Raw genomic sequence first — 19,331 nt, forward strand, 5'->3', positions numbered from 1 at the left:
TTTGCAGTTTTTCTTCTATTTTGGCCTATAAAATTCCTAAGGAAGATGTGCAGTCCCTTTCACGATCTTTCTCAAAGCTGGAAGAAGGTAAGTAATATTTGAAAAACATTGTAAGGTTGCTTTCACATTATGAAAGAATTTTATTATGACGTTTAGAAGTTGGGGCTCAGTTTGTTATAGAAACTGTGGTAAATAAGAAGATGGCCTTTTATTAATTTCCCCTAAGCTCTAGGTGAACCCTCCTAGCCTAGGGATTCTGTACACCAACTGGACCATAGCGTAAACCCTGTACTGTCTTCAGTGGACATCGCCGCGGTTTTCCCGTTGCATCTCTGAGGACCTTCAGCTTCATTGGCCCTCATGGGCTCAGTCCAGAAGGGAGAGCATTGAGTTTCTTGAATCCATACTTCGTATTAGGCCATTGAAGTAGCGATGGTAGCTAGACTCCAGTTCGTTGCAGGAGAAAGGAGAGAATTCTTAGTGCCTGAAGGGTAGGCATTCCTAAATTTAAACTTTTAAGGAAGTTTATTGGATCTTGGCTTTTTTTTTTTTTTTTTTGGTCTTTTTTTTTTTTGCTATTTCTTGGGCTGCTCCCGTGGCATATGGAGGTTCCCAGGCTAGGGGTCTAATTGGAGCCGTAGCCACTGGCCTACGCCAGAGCCACAGCAACATGGGATCCGAGCCGCGTCTGCGACCTACACCACAGCTCACGGCGACGCCGGATCGTTAACCCACTGAGCAAGGGCAGGGACCGAACCCGCAACCTCATGGTTCCTAGTCGGATTCGTTAAGCACTGCGCCACGACGGGAACTCCTGGATATTGGCATTTTAAACATAAATGGTAGGTAGGATAAAGACACCTCCCCAGTAGAGAAAGGTAGTCTCCTGGCTGGGGCCCATGTTTATATACAGGTTATTTTCTGGCATTTGTAAGCTGTGAAACAACCTATATAGTTCCTGGTGTTTTCTTCATGATTAATAACATGTGAAGTAATTAGGCAGAATTAAATTAAAGGAGTGACTAGAAAACTAGCAATTTGATATTGGAATAGATTGTGAAAGGATCTAAAATAAATATTAAAATGTATATGAGGGAGTTCCCTGGTGGTGCAATGGGTTAAGGACCTGGTGTTTTCACTGCTGTGGCTCAGGTTTGATCCCTGGCCCTGGAACTTCTGTATGCCATGGGTGTGTCCAAAACAAAAAAAGTATGGACACATGATCAATATCCAGAGTCTAGTTTAGGAAGTCGAGGCAGGTTGTATTGGAATTGAGGAATGGGAGGTAGAGAGCAGGGGTCAAAAGGAACAGGGAAAGAAGGAATAATGAGGAAGAAGGAAAAGGAGGGTAAAGAGGAGCTGCTTGGAAAAAGGTGAAATAAGGCAGGTGCCATTAAATACATAGCGCTTAGGACTGTAGAGAATTAGGGGAAGGGGGGAGGAAGCAAGATAGAGGACAGTGACATGTTTTAGCAACTTCCAGTTGAAATGACTTGATTGTAGAGATTTGGGGAAAAAAAAAAATACCAGACTGTTAGCCACTCAGTAGTTACTGCTACTTTATTATTTAGAAATATTAATTTTATAATTAATTTTGTGTTTTAAGATTTTAATAGCTAATTTTATATTTTATATACAGTAATTTTTTATTTTTTATTTCAATAGCTAAACATACTTTTGCCATCGAAGAATACAGCTTTTCTCAAGCAACACTGGAGCAGGTACCATGAAGTTAAATTTATAAAGTTCTTCTGTAGAAGGAAGTGTCCAGTATCTAACTGTTTCGTTTTATATTGGAGAAGAAAGGAGATTGTGAGCCAGAGACCAGTGGTTAAAAATATTCCTAAACTTCGTAATTTTTAAACACCTTGAGGTTCTCCATCTGCCTATTTTGAATAGCTCAATTGTTTTTTTCAATGTAGTAACGGAAATGAATCATGATGGATGGTATGTCGTATTATCCTGTCCAATTACATTGCTTAAATATTTGTAAGTTATTTTTATGACAGTGCTACTTAATCAAAAAACACATCATCTATAACCCTCTAAAATAACATTCATCTTTAGATGTGACTAATGGAGATTATTCTGTTTAAATAATGTTAATGGCAATGTATCTCTTGTGAGCTGACGTGTTAATATAATTAGGTATAGCCTTATACCATTTCTGATTTATTTAAATATTTTTTTGAGAGAATTGCAGTGCAAAATACTGTATTCATTTATTTGCTTTCATGCAGGTGTTTGTGGAACTCACGAAAGAACAAGAGGAAGAAGATAATAGTTGTGGAACTTTAAACAGCACCCTTTGGTGGGAAAGAACGCAGGAAGACAGAGTAGTATTTTGAATTTGCATTGCTCTTGGTCCGCTTACTGAACTTCTTTCTCTTTTACTTTAACTTTGGTTTGAAAAGTTTGTTGTTTGATGGTAATTGAGGAACCGTGAAAGCACTTGGAGTTTTCCAACTTCATTCATGGAAATACTGTGGTTATGTGTTCTGCTTCTCTTCAAATAAAACTTACGTGTTCTTCATTGAAACTGCATGTTTGTATCTGAAGTATATTGAACTGTAGCCTGTCTGTGAAGGTGAATATTTACTTTTTTTTACTTTTCAGAAACTGCAAGTTTATGATTTGAAGCAACAGGGATAGAATAATTTTATTTGGAACAGTTTTCTTTATTTTTTAGGTTTCTGTCATCTTGTTACCTAAGTATGCCATGTCCAGAACTCAATAAAAACCTAATACACAAGTAATACACAGAACAGAGACAGAATGCAAAAATGTCTTGCTTCTCCTTTTTAATTTCTGAAGAAACTGAATGGAAGTTGGTGTTCTCAAGAGCGGAAAGCATGAACACTGGACAGTGTCAGTGCAAGTAGAGGTTTGTGGCAAGTGACATCCGCTAGGTGGCGCTCACCAGCCAAAATAACTGCAGTGAGACCTTGTTCTATTAGGTGATTTTAGACATAAGCAACTCAGGTATATGAAGTTAGAGTTCTTTTGCTTATGGTAAAATTCAGAGGTGTTTCAATGATTATGGAAAATTATGTCTAGACTCTTATTATGTAATAGTCTGATTCTTTGACTGTTTGTGGCCAGAGTAATAAGTCATCTTTAGAGTTGTCAGAATTAAGGTGTACCTTCTCCTCCATCCCTCCTGGAAGATATAAGTTTATTTTTAATCGTCTTCCTTCCAAGGGGCACGTGTTATTTTATTCTAGAAACAAACTTTATTTTATTTGCATGTATCTCTCCTTTATGGAGTTTTAAGTGTATCACTGTATAGGTTTATTTAGATTCACTCTGGAGTGTGGTGGAATATAAACTTTTGAGGGTTAAATTAAGGATAAGTAAATAAGAGATAATTCTCTTTAATAAGAAACTGGAATTTCACTCTGTAACAGAGTTGAAGTAAGATGATGCTTAAGGTAATCTTAGAAGTACTTCCTTGTAGAGCCTATGTATGGACAGTAAGTATCAGATCTACCAGTTGACATAGTTCAGCCCAAATGAATGAAAGAATGAACTCTGCAAAAAAAAAAGTAAGTATGTTGGAGGTGTGAGTCTTACATTACAAAGAGCCTTAATTAAAGCACACTGATCACAACAGGAGAATTTAGTACTGAGTTGCTTTAAATTTGAGCCAAACCCTTTAAGGAAGCTATAACTAATGTAGGTAAAACTTATTAAACTCTTGCTCTGCTGTGTCATAGGACATCTGTGGTTTTAGGCTCCAGCAGCTGATTTACAGCAGTGTATGTTTTTCAGCCTCAGTACAAGGTCCATGAGTGATACTTTCCTCCGTGGCTTTGATCCCGCTGGGCACTTTACCCACCGTCTCAGAGAGCTTCTAACTAATCTAAATGTTTTACTGTCTCTGCTTGGGTTTTACATCTGACAGCCACGTTATTTCTCCTTGTGTGAATTAGTTGGCACTAGGTTTTAATCTTTCATTATCAAGTCACTTGCCTCACGCTACTAAAACTTTTGTTGGATTCCTACCCTGAGAATCCTGCTTTTACATCTTTGGTAAAAATACAAGTCAAGAAACATTGGAAAGAAAATCTTCACCTCTGTAGATACATTAATAAGTAACACATAGAATTTTCTAAGCAAGTCATTGCTAACTGGTGCCATAAACTCAAGGAGATATCTTTTAGTGTCTAATATTCAAGTGAATTTCCAGGGGCTTTTTTGGGATGTATTTTTGTAGCTATGCTGACCAGTCATAATCAGGTTTCTATCTATTAAATTCATTCAGTTTGTTTATTCTTGGGCTCTTGTATGCATTGTTTTTTAAAGACATTTGATTTTTTTTTTTTTTTTTAGTTTTTACATACTTAAGAGTGAACATATTTTGGTCATGAATTAAATTATTTGTAGGAATGTTCTCTTCCTGTTTTTTCACAGTAATAAACGTTTTCCTATTCAGAAGTATAATTTAATACTTAGGAAAGCATGGGTGAGTGGGGAAGGCAGAGAAGGAGACGGCAGGTCAAACATGAAATTTATCTGTATCGACAGTGTACCGTTCAAAATGTCTTAAATTCTCATTTCAAAACTTTCTGTACCAATACGAATAAATATAAATACATATATTAGGGGAAAGTTAGAAAAAGCAGCATCACCTTGCTTATACTTTCCATCCACGACCAAATTTTAAAAGTAAAGGCTGGACTTCACTGAGTGACTCTGGTTAGTGATGAATAGGGCAAACCTTTGTCTGCAGGGTTAGGAACGAGCATAAAAAATGTGCTGATGTGTGTATTTTACATTTCCCTTTGTGAGCTCTTAGGTTTTTTGTTTATTTGTTTTTCCGGTTTTCAATGAACAGCTGTAGGTTCTGTTTAAAAGCACTCTTTTCTTTAAATTGGCCCAAACTATCTAAAATGAATATTTTAATTTTGATGATTAAGATGTTTCTTACAGTAATTGAATTCAACAGACTTCTCAGTGATCAGGTTTCCAGCAGGGGGTTCTCCGGATAGAATGATAACCACCCACTTGAGCCTGTATGACCTTACAGTCCCGCAGGAGAAAGTTACCTACTCACACAACTAACCCTAATATAATATGACAGAGGCTTTGCTAGCGGCACTAACATTGTTTTATTGGAGCACAATGCTACTTAGAGTAAGCGCTGTCCTGCTTTTTTATTGTTCTGTTGGTCACACGTTTCCTTCTGGTTGTACTCTGAATTTGATGAAATATTCTGTATTTTTATGTAACACATAAAAAGGCATTCATTTTTAAAAAGTAGGAATACTTGCCCATACTGTATTTTTTTATTTTTTAATCCTGACTGTATTTAATATTGCCAACATTGACTTTTCATTTTCTTTCCTGAAAGAACATGTTACCTAAAAATGAAAGAATTTGGGAGTTCCCGTCGTGGCGCAGTGGTTGACGAATCCGACTAGGAACCATGAGGTTGCGGGTTCGGTCCCTGCCCTTGCTCAGTGGGTTAACGATCCGGCGTTGCCGTGAGCTGTGGTGTAGGTTGCAGACGCGGTTCGGATCCCGCATTGCTGTGGCTCTGGCGTAGGCCGGTGGCTGCAGCTCCGATTCGACCCCTAGCCTGGGAACCTCCATATGCCGCGGGAGCGGCCCAAGAAATAGCAACAACAACAAAAAAGACAAAAAGACAAAAAAAAAAAAAAAAAAAGAAAGAATTTATCCTCAGGTGAATAATTTTTATATCAGCTATTCTTATAAGGTAAAAGTTTACTTATTTTTAATTCATAATATATGTAAGTAATTCTCAATGCTGCCGTTTACGAAAAAGAAATATATTATTAGTAATAAGCTTTAAGAAATGAACATTTAAGACAGTCCTTCATTTTGTACAATGAAATGGAGTCTTTGTTAGCGTTGACAAATGAATAAATGAGTGGCTCATATTAAACATGAAAAAACCTTGCGCTAAAAATTGTAGTTTATTTTTAGTATCTGTTGGGAGTCTTCAAATAGAGAAAGAAAGTTGATCGTTACTTGTGTTTTAATTCACATTCACTTTTTAAACTTAAACCAGATATCCTCATGGATCTTTTTATCTCAAGTCTATTTCATGAAAATATACTTCCGTTTTACTTCCGTTTTATTACATTTGACAGATTAAATTACCAAGTATTTAATGTTTTACTTACATATTTATCAATTTCCTTAGAATGTCTGAATAAATTTGATTCTCTTTAACACTTAGACAAGATTTTAGATTTAACGAACAAGTTTTTTTCAAGCACCAAAGCAACTCTTGCCCATCTAATCAGATTAAGCCAATAAGCATAATTTTAAGCATTTTAAAAAGAGACAGCATACACAAAACTACATGATTAGAAGGTTTGATACCACACTTGAGTAAATGCAGGCTCCCCTTTTTTAATTAAAAAAGCATTTTATCTCAGACTTCACTATTAAGGTCCAGGCTCCCCGCTCCATTTCCAATCCTGCATCTCATGCTTCAGGTGCCTGGTAGAGGCAGGGCAAGATGTGAAACCCTTTGACCACCAGATGGCAGCAGAGGGCCATGCTGCCGGGGACCCTTCCTGGTTCCAGAAAAGGGTGGGGCAAAGCTGTGAGCAGTGGCCTCAGAAGAGCCCACGCTGGAGCCAGCAAGTCAGTCCAGGAAGCCGGAGGGTAAACTGCTGAGCCAAAGGGTCATCCTTGTACTAGTTCATTTGGGAAATAGTAAGGAGACAACAGGGTTCAGAATGTCAGAACAAAGAACAAAAAATGAGGAGTGAGCCAGAAATCCCAGCCATTCATCATTCTATTTCAAATGGAAAAAGGCAGAACAGCCAGAGGTTGGAATGGATTGGAGTTGTGTGGTAGCTGGAACTTGATAGCAAGAGCTCTTAAATCACCAGTTTTAATTCCCTCCTTTGGTCCCTGTAAGGAGCCACAAAATTGAAACTTTTTAGGTGCTTTCCAAAGGAAGAGCAGGGAATGCTCCGTTATCATTTCTTAATCTGAAGGCAAATTGTATTGGGCTCTTCAGGAGAGGGATGGGCAGGAATGGTAAAATTTGCAGGAAATAAGCTCCTGGGGCATCATCAACAATAAAGATAGAATCACAGTCTGCATTTTACTTCTCTCCCAATAGTTAAACTAGTGATACATATTTGAGAAAACTCCGATTTTTCCTTCCCCTATAAGCAATTACTGAAAACTCTCAATGATCGTTTTCAGGTGGGAGAAGGCATCAAGATTAAGTCCATAAGGTGTCATTTTATTGGAATATTTTAAAAGGATACTTGATATGTAAGAACTGCGATTTAGAAATAGTAACGGCTTGCCATTTATCGAGGGTTTACCCCGTGCAGGGTATTGTTGCACTGCGACTCCCTGACGGGCCATGCCAGAATCAGCTGGGGATTCGTTCTCCCTGCAAATCCTCAGTTTGGCCCAAATCTGCTGAATCAGAAAGCCCAGGGGTGGGACCCGGCCATTGGTGTTCGAACACACCATCCAGGGGATTCCGACGTGGGCTCACGTTTGAGAACCCCTGGGGTTGACTCTTTTTTCCCTTCAATCCTTACAACAAGCTGGAGACGTGAAGATGTTTATTTTTACCCCCACTTTATAGCTGGAGACTCTGAGGCCGGAGACCTTAAATGATCTGCCCGATGACGCTGAGTTCTGAAGCGGCAGAGCTGGGATTTGAGCCCGGGGAAGTGGGACTTGAGAGCTTAGATGCTTGACCTCTGACTTTTTGTGGTATCTGGCTTCTGGCTTATGACAACACATACTGAACTGATGAGGTAAGAGCCGTCATAGGTCGACCCCTGCGAGGCCTCCACACACCTGCAGGCGTGTGAGTGGCCAGAGGGGGCTGGTGGTGGCTGGCTGCCACTGCCTCGGCTTCCTGCCAAATCAATGGAAGATGATCAGTCAGAGTGATGCAAGATGCCCAGGAACGTGAGAGTTGGCCTTAGCTGAGGCAGTGATTTTCAGACTTGAATGGCCAGCCGAACTGCCTGCTGCGTGCAAGATAGTCTCGCTTCAGGTGAAACCTGAGGGACAAAAGCTGTGAGAGTCTCCGCGGACAGACTTCAGAATGTTTGGCAACTGTCCCTGAGGGGCTCCTGGCAACGAACACTGCCTGACTGAAATGCTGTTTAGTCACTTAGAGGAGAAAGGACAATTTTGTGAAGAGTCCACCATCGGAAGATTATGTTACTGTGGGAGTTCCCACTGTGGCTCAGCAGGTTCAAAACCCAACTAGTATCCATGAGGATGTGGGTTCGATCCCTGGCCCTGCTCAGTGGGTTAAGGATCTGGCATTGCCGTGAACTGCAGTGTAGGTCACAGATGTGGTTCGGATCTGGTGTTGCTGTGGCTGTGGTGCAGGTCGGCAGCTGCAGCTCTGATTCGACCCCCAGCCTGGGGACTTCCTTATGCCGAGGGTGCGGCCCTAAAAAGACAAAAATAATAATAATATAATAATAATAAAGATTACTTTACTATGGTCAAGAGATTTTACATCGCTCTGAGGTGTATGAGTGCCTGGTGTACAGTGACTCACCCCAGACTGGACTGAGATTCAGTCACAAGCTTTGTAGTAAGTCAGTCTGTCCGTGATTTAAATTCAACTTTTTCTTTTGTTCTTAAATTCCTACCTTGTGCCAAATACTAGGTTAGGAGTTGGGGATATGAAAGAGCCTTGACTTTCACGGGCTAAGAGTGTGTTGGGCATTACAGAGAAATAGAAGGGGGCATTAGTTGTCTACTTTTGCATAACAAATTGTCCCCAAATGTAGCGTCTTAAAAACAACATACATTCATCAGTTCACAGTTTCTATAGGTCAGAAACCTGAGCATCACTTAGCTTTATAATTAATGACCAAGTAGAAAAAAAAAATTGGGGGGAAGCAGAGACTGTATAAGGAAACACCAGCTACACAAGATATAATTAAACCAGCACCATGAAAATAATTGGGATATTATGAAAGCCTCAGAGGGTGAGGGAACAAGTTGGGTTTATCCCAGCGATTCAAATTCAGAGACTTGTTAAGAAAACAGGAATCATAAAACAATCTATTTAGATAAATCTGTCGTTTAGAAAATTCAAACATGTACAATTAGGATAAATAAGAGTTTGGCAGAGTTCAAAATAACATACAAAATTACTGCGGCTCCTAGAGACAAGCAGCAATTAATTAGAAAATGTTACAAAATAAATCCTATTAGGTTAATCATGGAAACGCTACCACTGTGCGGCAATAAAAAACCTCGCAAAAGATGGGCAAGACTTTTAGGGTAAAACATACATTTTTTGGGAAAGACAGCGAACCAAAGAATTTCACCATGTTGCGGGAGGGAAAATCCAATATGACTAAGAGGTGACTTCAAATTAAGTTATAAATGCAAAAATCAGCCCTTGTTGGAGGGGTCATGGAGAGGACGTGACCTCTGGTTGCCCCGCGAGCTGGGGGTGACGGGAGGCCGCCCGCCCCGCCCCGCCCCCGCCGCGTGCCCGCGGGGAAAGGCCATTTTCAAGGGCGCGCCTCGAGCGGGTGGTCGAGACCGTCTGGATGGAACACCCGCTGGCTGAACCCCTTTAAGGCGTCTACGCGGACGTGGAAGGTTCTGGCGGGAGGCGCTGAGACGTCTCGGTCCCGTTGGAGGAAGACCAGCCTGGCCGGTGAGTTTCCTGCTTCTTGAACCTTCCACCGCCGGGTTTCGACTCGGTTTGGACGCTCGCCTCTTTCCTGCGTCTCCCCCTGCCCTCGTGTTGGGGCGCCCGGTGCAGCTTTCACCTGGCACTGGGAGAGCTTGCGAGCCAGCAGAAAAGGCAGGGCCAGGCAGACCTGCTTGTGGGAACCGCACAGACACAGGCGCTTTTCACAGGAAAGTTCGAGGCACCTGCGCAGTTGTCCCCACGGCGTCTACTCCCTGCCTGGCCCTGCCTCCCGAGCTGGTGTTTCTCCAAATATTCCAAACCTTTTAGCGTGGTGGTTTTTGGGTTTTGGTTTTTGTTTTTTTGGCAATAAAGTAATGTCTGATGAGACTGGGCAGCAGGGTTGTGGACAGGCTGGGCCCCGTTCTTTCTGGAAGTTACCCCCGGAGGGCTGGGAGCTGCGGGCAGCCCAGGGGGCTCTGATTCCTCGTGAAACTGGTCATGTAGCTGCACAAGGCAAGAGTGCAGACGTAGGGCTAGGGACTCAGAGAATAAGAGGGTTAAGGAGAAGATTAAAAAGATTTGTGAAAAGCCCCCCCCCCCGCACTGTTGTGGGCAGGGGTGTAAATTGGTGAAGCCACGGTGAAGACCAGTACAGAGGTTCCTTTAGAAACTAAAACTAGAGTTACCACATGGGATCCAGCCGTTCCCCTCCAGGGCATCTCTCTGGAATAGATGAAAACTCTAATTCGAAAACATGCATGCACTTCTATGTTCAGAGCAACCCTGGTCACAATAGCTGAGCCCTGAAAACAACCTCAGTGTTCATTGCCAGATAAAGAAGTTGTGGTCCATATACACAATGGAATATCACTCAGCTATCAAAAAAATGTAAGGACGCAAAAAAAAAAAACAAAAACAAAAAAAAAAGGGAGTTCCCGTCGTGGCGCAGTGGTTAACGAATCTGACTAGGAACCATGAGGTTGCAGGTTCGATCCCTGCCCTTGCTCAGTGGGTTAAGGATCTGGCGTTGCCGTGAGCTGTGGTGTAGGTTGCAGATGCGGCTCGGATCCCGCGTTGCTGTGGCTCTGGCGTAGGCTGGCAGCTACAGCTCCGATTCGACCCCTAGCCTGGGAACCTCCATATGCCGCGGGAGCGGCCCAAAGAAATAGCAAATAGACCAAAAAAAAAAAAAAAAAAAAAAAAGGACGAAATTCACAGCAACATCGATGGACCTAGAGAATATTATACTTCACTGACGTCAGACAAAGACAAATACGTAATATCACTTATATGTGGAATCTAGAAAATAATACAAATGAATCTATATACAAAACAGAAACAGACTCACAGATATAGAGAAAAAGAGGTAACTAAAGAGGAAGGCAAGAGCTGGGGGATTAATTAGGAAGACGGGATTAACACACAGGCACAAGTCTATATAAAGAAAAAAGTGACAAGGATTTACTGTACAGCCCAGGGCACCATATTCAGTATCTTGTCATAACCGCTAATGTCCAAGAATCAGAAAAGAAAAATAACCGAACCCCTTTCCTGTACATCTGAAACCAACACAATATTGTAAATCAACTGCACTTCAATTAAAAAAAAATAAAAGCCCCCAAAAAGATCCAATGAAAAAAATATAAAAAGAATATAGACCTGTGAGAGGTGTGCTGAAGAAGGCTGGGTTGACGTCAGGGAGCACGGTCACCCAGAAATCCAACTTTGGAGGATTTCAGCATTGGGACCCTGCAGAAGAGCGGCCCTGTTCTCAGAGTACAGAGTCCTGGAACAGAAAAGGTCCAGCCCTGTGGGAAATGTGCAACAGTCACATGTCCAAAGCACTTCGCCCGTGAGTGACACTTTGGAATGTGGGTCTCAGACTCCTAATCCTATAAGCACTTCCTTGCACCATTTTGGAGACTGCCATCCCTGAAACTATGGAAACGGACCAGGATTCTTTCAGTTTTGTTTCTGAGAAAGTGTATGTGTGTATTACGATACAATTTTATTTTATTTTATTTTTTATTTTTTGTCTTTTTAGGGCCGCGCCCACAGCACATGGAAGGTCCCAGGCTAGGGGTCAAACTGGAACCGTAGCCTCCGGCCTACACCACAGCCACAGCTACACTAGATTCGAGCTGTGTCTGCAACCTACACCACAGCCACGGAGCGAGGCCAGGGATTGAACCTCTGTCCTCATGGATGCTAGTCAGATTCGTTTCCACTGAACCACGACGGGAACTCCCTATGATGTGATTTTAGTTGTTTTTTTTTTTTCCTACCTGTTAAAATAAATATTCTCATTAATGTCTGGGATCAGGACCAGGTTAAATATTTGGAGTTTTCCAGTTCATGAATTTTACTTCTAGTAATAACTAGGAAACAAGAAGAGAAATGTGATGAAAAACAGGAGGGAACATAAAGTAAATGGAAATACTTATTTCTGTGTTCTTCGAGAAAGCAGTGACGGCATGAATAGTCACCAGAGTCCTTCACTCTCTCTCTGCCCTTCCCTTTCACGAGTGCTTATTAACTTGTGTCCATATCCCAAGAAATGTATTGATTACAGTTAAAATCATGGAAGGAGATTTTCTGGGTTGGTGAACAGGGGTTGTTTATAATTCTGAGACTGTCCAATATATGTAGCTAAAAAAAAAAAAAGCATTCTGCCCATCTAGTCTAAGTGATTAATCTATTAAAATTGGTGTTAAATATCTTTGTTTTTATTAGCATAATTTTCACAGTGGTAGCTAAGAGTGAGGGGGCTTGGAGTCCAGAAGAGTGTCTCTGCCTTTACTTGAGCTTCTGCAAATAACTTCACCTTTAAGTCTTGATTTTTAAATCTGTAAAACGTGTGCAAATATAGCACCAGTGTCAAAGGTTTGCTCTGCGTGTAAATGAAATAGTTCAGTTCAGACCCTTAGCGTCCTTTCTAGCACATAGGCGTCGGTGAGTACAAAGAACGATTTCATTGAAGTCAAGTCAAGTCTTTGGTAAGGTTTTCTCGTATAAATTATTCTGATTTCTGAGATCCTCATTTTCCCTCTTTCTGTTCAATTTCCTTTCTTTCTAATCTGCCCATTTTTTGCTTGGCAGTTGAATTTTTAATCATTCAAAGTTAATATAGACTTGTTCAGGACCGTTTTTTCCCCCCCTCTTCCTTCTTGAAGCTGATCACTTTTTGCATATGCCAGGAAGATGGAGCACTAAACAAACACCAGTAAACAAATACCACGTGACATGCATAGCCAACCGCCCTTAGCAGCACCCTCCCGTGGAACAACTTGGGAAGAAAACATCTTACCAAGTGAAGAATGAGTTTGGCAGGCGTTTTACGCACACACCATGGCCTGTTTTCAGAAGCCAAACTGAATGAAAGCAGCTTTAAGAGGGGCCAGACAGAACCACTCTTCTGGACAGAAAGAGACCAGTGACTCAAAGGTGCTTCTAAGTTCCTCCCTCTGGTTTTCCTGACAGTAAGTCCAAGTTTGTTTTTACCTTTCATTCGGCATCACGTAATTAAGGCGCAAAGGACCCAGCTCAGGCCAGACCTCTTGATGGACAGTGTTGCAGTTACATTGTTCTGATGGTTCTAAATCACCCTGTTTCCTGAGCGGTTTAATTTTTTAAACGTGGTAAAAGCGTATTTTAGTGCGGTCGTCAAAGGGAAGATAGACTCAGAAGCGTGCCTAAATATTATTAATATTTTTGTGTGTCAGGTTTACGCGTCTCTGAACAGCCTTTTCAAGAATTCGCAGGGTTTTACTTTTGGGGAAAGTGTAGGCTTTAGGACAAGTTGTTTCTTCCTGTGCTTTCTTTCTTCTTTGAAAAAGTCTTTGATGGACCCCCTCCAGCCCTTAACACGGAGATGGGTGTTTCCCCTTAGAAACTCTCAGGGGAGAACTGAGATGGCTTTACCTTTCATCAAAAAAGGAGACGTCTAGTCAGTTCTCTAAACATTGTAATTTGTATAGAACATCAGCACTGATACGCATGAATTTCAGTCACCAGTGCTGTGATGCCGAAAGACCGCCTCCAGGATTTCAAGTTGAAAACGCAGAAGCAGCCCCGTTATCCGTCAGGTGCACACCCCAATCACTCCAGCAGACCCTGCGCACCCGAGTCACTCCAGCAGACCCTGCGCACCCCAGTCCCTCCGGCAGACCCTGCGCACCCCAGTCACTCCAGCAGACCCTGCGCACCCCAGTCACTCCAGCAGACCCTGCACACCCGAGTCCCTCCAGCAGACCCTGCGCACCCGAGTCACTCCAGCAGACATGCGCACCCCAGTCACTCCAGCAGACCCTGCGCACCCCAGTCCCTCCGGCAGACCCTGCGCACCCCAGTCCCTCCGGCAGACCCTGCGCACCCCAGTCCCTCCGGCAGACCCTGCGCACCCCGGTCACTCCGGCAGACCCTGCGCACCCCGGTCACTCCAGCAGACCCTGCACACCCGAGTCCCTCCAGCAGACCCTGCGCACCCCGGTCACTCCGGCAGACCCTGCGCACCCCGGTCACTCCAGCAGACCCTGCACACCCGAGTCCCTCCAGCAGACCCTGCGCACCCCGGTCACTCCGGCAGACCCTGCGCACCCCGGTCACTCCAGCAGACCCTGCACACCCGAGTCCCTCCGGCAGACCCTGCGCACCCCGGTCACTCCGGCAGACCCTGCGCACCCCGGTCACTCCGGCAGACCCTGCGCACCCCGGTCACTCCGGCAGACCCTGCGCACCCCGGTCACTCCGGCAGACCCTGCGCACCCGAGTCACTCCGGCAGACCCTGCACACCCGAGTCCCTCCGGCAGACCCTGCACACCCCAGTCCCTCCGGCAGACCCTGCGCACCCGAGTCACTCCGGCAGACCCTGCGCACCCCGGTCCCTCCGGCAGACCCTGCGCACCCCGGTCCCTCCGGCAGACCCTGCACACCCGAGTCACTCCGGCAGACCCTGCGCACCCCAGTCACTCCGGCAGACCCTGCGCACCCCAGTCCCTCCGGCAGACCCTGCGCACCCCAGTCCCTCCGGCAGACCCTGCGCACCCGAGTCACTCCGGCAGACCCTGCGCACCCCAGTCCCTCCGGCAGACCCTGCACACCCGAGTCGCTCCAGCAGACCCTGCGCACCCCGGTCACTCCGGCAGACCCTGCACACCCGAGTCGCTCCAGCAGACCCTGCGCACCCCAGTCACTCCGGCAGACCCTGCGCACCCCAGTCCCTCCGGCAGACCCTGCGCACCCGAGTCACTCCGGCAGACCCTGCACACCCGAGTCACTCCAGCAGACATGCGCACCCCAGTCACTCCAGCAGACCCTGCACACCCGAGTCACTCCAGGCATCCTAGCTAACGAGGACTTCGATTTCGATTTCCATCTGCAGGCATCTTACCTCTCTGCCTCCTAAAAGGCCACCCGTGAGTTTCAAGGCGAGATAGGAGGTCTTTGGGATTTTAGGAATGACTGTCATATGATTCAGCTTTCCTTTCCTCAGTGGTTTCCTAGACGCCATCACATAGGCACGCAGAAGCCTGCCGTTCCAAGGGCAGACCAGTGTGGCAAACCTCTGAATAACAGAAACCCAGAGCTGGTTCTTATTCCTGGAGTACTTATTTATTTTTTTTTAAACTAAGGGACAACTGGATTCTAAATATTATTCTGACGTCTCATTCTCTGACTGACTTGAGATTGTTATCAGGTCAAGATTTGGCAGAAAAGCTTACTTTTGAGACAAGAGGGAAGAGACCTCTCACCCCGTAGCCCTCATCTGTGTCGTAACCAGAGAGCCTGGAGAGGAGGCTGAGCTGGCAGGACAGTGTGCACTCATTAATACTTCCTGCTTTTAAACCAAAAAAACCCCTCGTGAATGTGTGTTACTTTGCTTCCAGTGAAGACATCCGGGACTCTGTTTTCAAAGTGTTCAGAAGCTTTTTTGTAACTGGAATTTTTTTTTCTGGGGGGTGGTGTGTCTTTTTCTCACCTCATTATTGGTCCACAGTATTTACTTTTCATCTCTCTCAATGAACAGGACAGAATGATTAAAAAGGAGATAAGTGTGTGTCAACAAACTCAGGCCCTTCTCTACAAGAATCTTCTTAAAAAATGGAGGATGAAGAAAGAAAGCTTATTGGTGTGGTCTGCAAATATATAGTTTTCCCTATTTAGTGAATGAAAATCTACTATTTCATATTATGCCATTTTTCTTGCTTTTTTATGTTCACAAATTCTACGGGCTCGTTGATTTGGGGTTCTCAATATAGTACTTGGCAAATATTGCAGAATAGGTTAAAGATTATGGCAAAAGGTGAAATTAACTAAAGGGCTCATATGTCAGTTCCTGAAAAACAAAGTAAGTGGCATTTTTATTGAATAGAACTAGCCATTCTCCAAAGATGTGATCCATTTGAATCTCGTGGAGTCGTTCTGATTTACCCTGGGCCAACTTCAGTATTAGGAAAAAAAGAGAGAGAGAGAAAAAAAAAAGAAAGAGGCAAAATGAAATAGATTTTAAATGAGTAACTCAGAGTGCTCTATTGGGGACATTTTGATAAAATTTTGGTAATTGGTAAGGCTGGAGAAAAATTCATTAGCAAAAAATGAGGGAAGACTGTGCAGTATGTTTGCTTTCTGCAGATTTTTTAGTACAGGGGCATGGACCTTAGGATGAAGAGATTTGCTCTGTGTTACCATGAGGTGTGGCTGGAGCTGCCATGGCCACATAGATCTGGGTCCTGTTTAAAAATAGCCACTAACATTTCAGTGGGAGCTCACAGAGTTCACAGCCCCCTTTTTATTGTGCGATGGCTCCTAAAACAGTTCAGTTCTACTCCGTTAGTATGTTATGTTGATAAAGGGTACCATTATAGTGGTCACCCACTCAATTTTTTTTGGTATTTAATGATTTTTATTTTTTTCCGTTAGAGCTGGTTTACAGTGTTCTGTCACTTTTCTACCGTACAGCTTGGTGACCCAGTTACACATACATGTATCCATTCGTTTTTCTCACATTATCAAACTCCATCATAAGTGACTAGACATAGTTCCCAGTGCTGTACAGCAGGATCTCATTGCTAATCCATCCCAAAGGCAATAGTCTGCATCTATTAACCCCAGTCTCCCAGTCCATCCCACTCCCTCCCTCTCCCCCTTGGCAACCACAAGTCTATTCTCCAAGTCCATGATTTTCTTTTCTGTGGAAAGGTTTATTTGTGGCATATATTAGACCCACTCAGTTTTTAAAAAACTTATTAGTGGTGTTTAAAATCTCCAAACGGAAGTTCCCATGGTGGCTCAGGGGGTTATGAACCCAACAAGGATCCTTGAGGATGCAGGTTCGATCCCTGGCCTCACTCAGTGGGTTAAGGATCCAGCGTTGCCGTGAGCTGTGGTATAGGTCACAGATGCACCTCGGATCCTGTGTTGCTGTGGCTGTGGTATAGGCCATCGGCTGTAGCTCTGATTCAGCCCTTAGCCTGGGAACCTCCATAGGCTGTGGGTGCAGCCCTAAAAAGCAAAATGAAGAAAGAAAGAAGAAAATCTCCAAATGTAGAATATAAGTCTGATGAGGTCACATCCTATGCTATGTACCCACAATCTGTATTTGATCACTGTTAACTTACATTTTTTAACCTTTTATTATTATTATTTTCTACTGTATAGCATGGTGACCCAGTTACACATACACGTATACATTCTTTTTTCTCACATTATATGTTCCATCATAAGTTACTAGGCAAGAGTTCCCAGTGCTACACAGCAGGATCCTAATGCTAATCCATCCCAAAGGCAATAGTCTGCATCTGCTAACCCCAAGCTCCCAGTCCCTCCCAGTCCCTCCCCCTCCCTCTCGGCAACCACAAGTCTATTCTGCAAGTCCATGATTTTCTTTTCTGTGGAAAGGTTCCAAGTGATATCATATGGTATTTGCCTTTCTCTTTCTGACTTAACTTCACTCAATATGAGAGTCTCTAGTTTCATCCATGTTGCTGCAAATGGCATTATTTCATTCTTTTTTATGGCTGAGTAGTATTCCATTGTGTATATATACCACATCTTCCTAATCCAGTCATCTGTCAGCGGACATTTGGGTTGATTCCATGTCTTGGCTATTGTGAATAGTGCTGCAGTGTGATCACTGTTAACTTCTTCTTGCCTTTTTTCTTTCCTTTTTTTTTAATGGTCACACCCGTCTATGGCACGTGGAAGCTCCTGGACCAGGGATTGAATCAGAGTTGCAGCTCTGGCAACACCGGATCATTTAACCCACTGCATACCAGGCCAGGGGTCAAACCTGTGCCTCTATAGTGACCCGAGCTGCTGCAGTCAGGTTGTTCACCCACTTCACGACAGTGAGAAATCCTAATATCTTGCCATTTTTGTTTTATCTCCTTATCTCCCCTCAATTTGTGTCATAAAATACATGACACTTGACTGCTAAATACTCAGCTAGCATCTGCAAAAATCAAGGACGTGTTCTCCTCCATAATCGCCGTGTACACTTCTCAGAGTTAGCCGTAATTCCATCTAGGTGTCTAACTGCGAGTAGACATCTAATTCCATGTCCAAGTTTGATTTCCTCAAATCTCCCGCAAATGCCGCTTCCCGTTGGTTTGTTCAAACCAAACCGATGAGACCAACACTGTGCTCGAGCTGACTCACTATGTTCTGTATTTACCTGCTTCCCTCTTCATTCTGTCGTTTAACTCATTCCCTTGACCATCTGTGTTTCTTGTAAACACAATTTAGATCAAAAAATTGGATTAACTTCAGGCTCACCACTTTTGGCAAGAATATATCACATGTAATGCTGTCATCGCACCGTATGAGGGCGTGTAATCTGAAGTGGCCTTACTACCAGGAGTGCTGTGCTACTAGGTTAAGATCCATGGACGTAGTATTTTCCTCCTTCCTTCTTTCTTTCTTTCTGCTTTTTACAGCCACACTTGCAGCGTATGGAAGTTCCCAGGCTAGAGGTTGCATTGGAGCTGCAACTGTTGGCTTACACCACAGCGCCAGCAACACGGGATCTGAGCCACGTCTGTGACGTACACCACACCTCATGACAATGCTGGATCTTTAATCCACTGAGCAAGGCCAGGGACTGAACCCGAATCCTCATGAATACTAGTCAGGTTCATTTCTGCTGAGCCACAACGGGAACTCCTGGCTTTCTTGATTCTTAAGATTGAATACTTGTTTTCTATTTAATTTTAGAATTTTTTTTTCTACTAACATTATCCATGTTTTTATTTAATCTTTTGGGTTGAATTCTTAGTTTTTTTTTTGTTTTTTTTTTTTGTTTTTTGCCCCTCTTCTCCCTTATTCAGGTATTTGAGGCTATACATTTCCCATTAAGTAACTGTGTCCATTGTGTCTCTTAAGTTTTGATACATGGTATTTTTTCTGTTCAGTTTTAAGTATTTAAAATGTTTTTGGTATTATTTCACTTGAGTCATGAGTTATTTATTACACAAGGGGAACATTTTTACAACCTTTTTCTATTTGCATATATTTTAATTGTATTGTGGCTAGATGACACTGGTCTGTATGAATCTGAGTCTTTGAGATTTTTGAGCTTTACTTTGTGACCTAGTCTTAAGTTTTTATAAATGTTGCAGATGTGCCTAGAAGAATGTGTATTGAATAAAACAAGTTTGTTAATAGTGTTTTTCCAAAAAAAGAGTTGTGTTTTTGCAATGATGGTTTCTT

General features: G+C 43.1%; 3 protein-coding genes across 14 annotated transcripts in view; all 3 read left to right on the forward strand.

The window, feature by feature from the left end:
* ABCA5 (ATP binding cassette subfamily A member 5) overlaps nucleotides 1-2,762 on the forward strand; it is a 134,225-nt gene extending 131,463 nt beyond the window's left edge. For 7 of the 12 annotated variants that reach the window (XM_021068102.1, XM_021068103.1, XM_021068105.1 and 4 more), the window contains 3 exons: nucleotides 8-87; nucleotides 1,666-1,721; nucleotides 2,241-2,539. In XM_021068102.1, coding sequence (XP_020923761.1) covers nucleotides 8-87; nucleotides 1,666-1,721; nucleotides 2,241-2,348 — 244 coding nt within the window. In that variant the 3' untranslated portion in view covers nucleotides 2,349-2,539. Of the gene's footprint in view, nucleotides 1-7; nucleotides 88-1,665; nucleotides 1,722-2,240 lie in introns of all 12 variants that reach the window. The other 5 variants (XM_021068106.1, XM_021068107.1, XM_021068110.1 and 2 more) reach the window with 1 other exon arrangement.
* On the forward strand, nucleotides 13,647-14,975 carry LOC110256158 (vegetative cell wall protein gp1-like). Its single transcript, XM_021068073.1, has one exon. The coding sequence runs from the start codon at nucleotides 13,647-13,649 to the stop codon at nucleotides 14,973-14,975; it is 1,329 nt and encodes a 442-aa protein (XP_020923732.1).
* LOC100626206 (ATP-binding cassette sub-family A member 10) overlaps nucleotides 15,032-19,331 on the forward strand; it is a 47,445-nt gene continuing 43,145 nt past the window's right edge. The window contains 1 exon segment of the mRNA XM_021068074.1: nucleotides 15,032-15,753. Coding sequence (XP_020923733.1) covers nucleotides 15,658-15,753 — 96 coding nt within the window. The 5' untranslated portion in view covers nucleotides 15,032-15,657.

This window comes from Sus scrofa, chromosome 12, assembly GCF_000003025.6.
Source record: "Sus scrofa isolate TJ Tabasco breed Duroc chromosome 12, Sscrofa11.1, whole genome shotgun sequence".
Taxonomy (NCBI): domain Eukaryota; kingdom Metazoa; phylum Chordata; class Mammalia; order Artiodactyla; family Suidae; genus Sus; species Sus scrofa.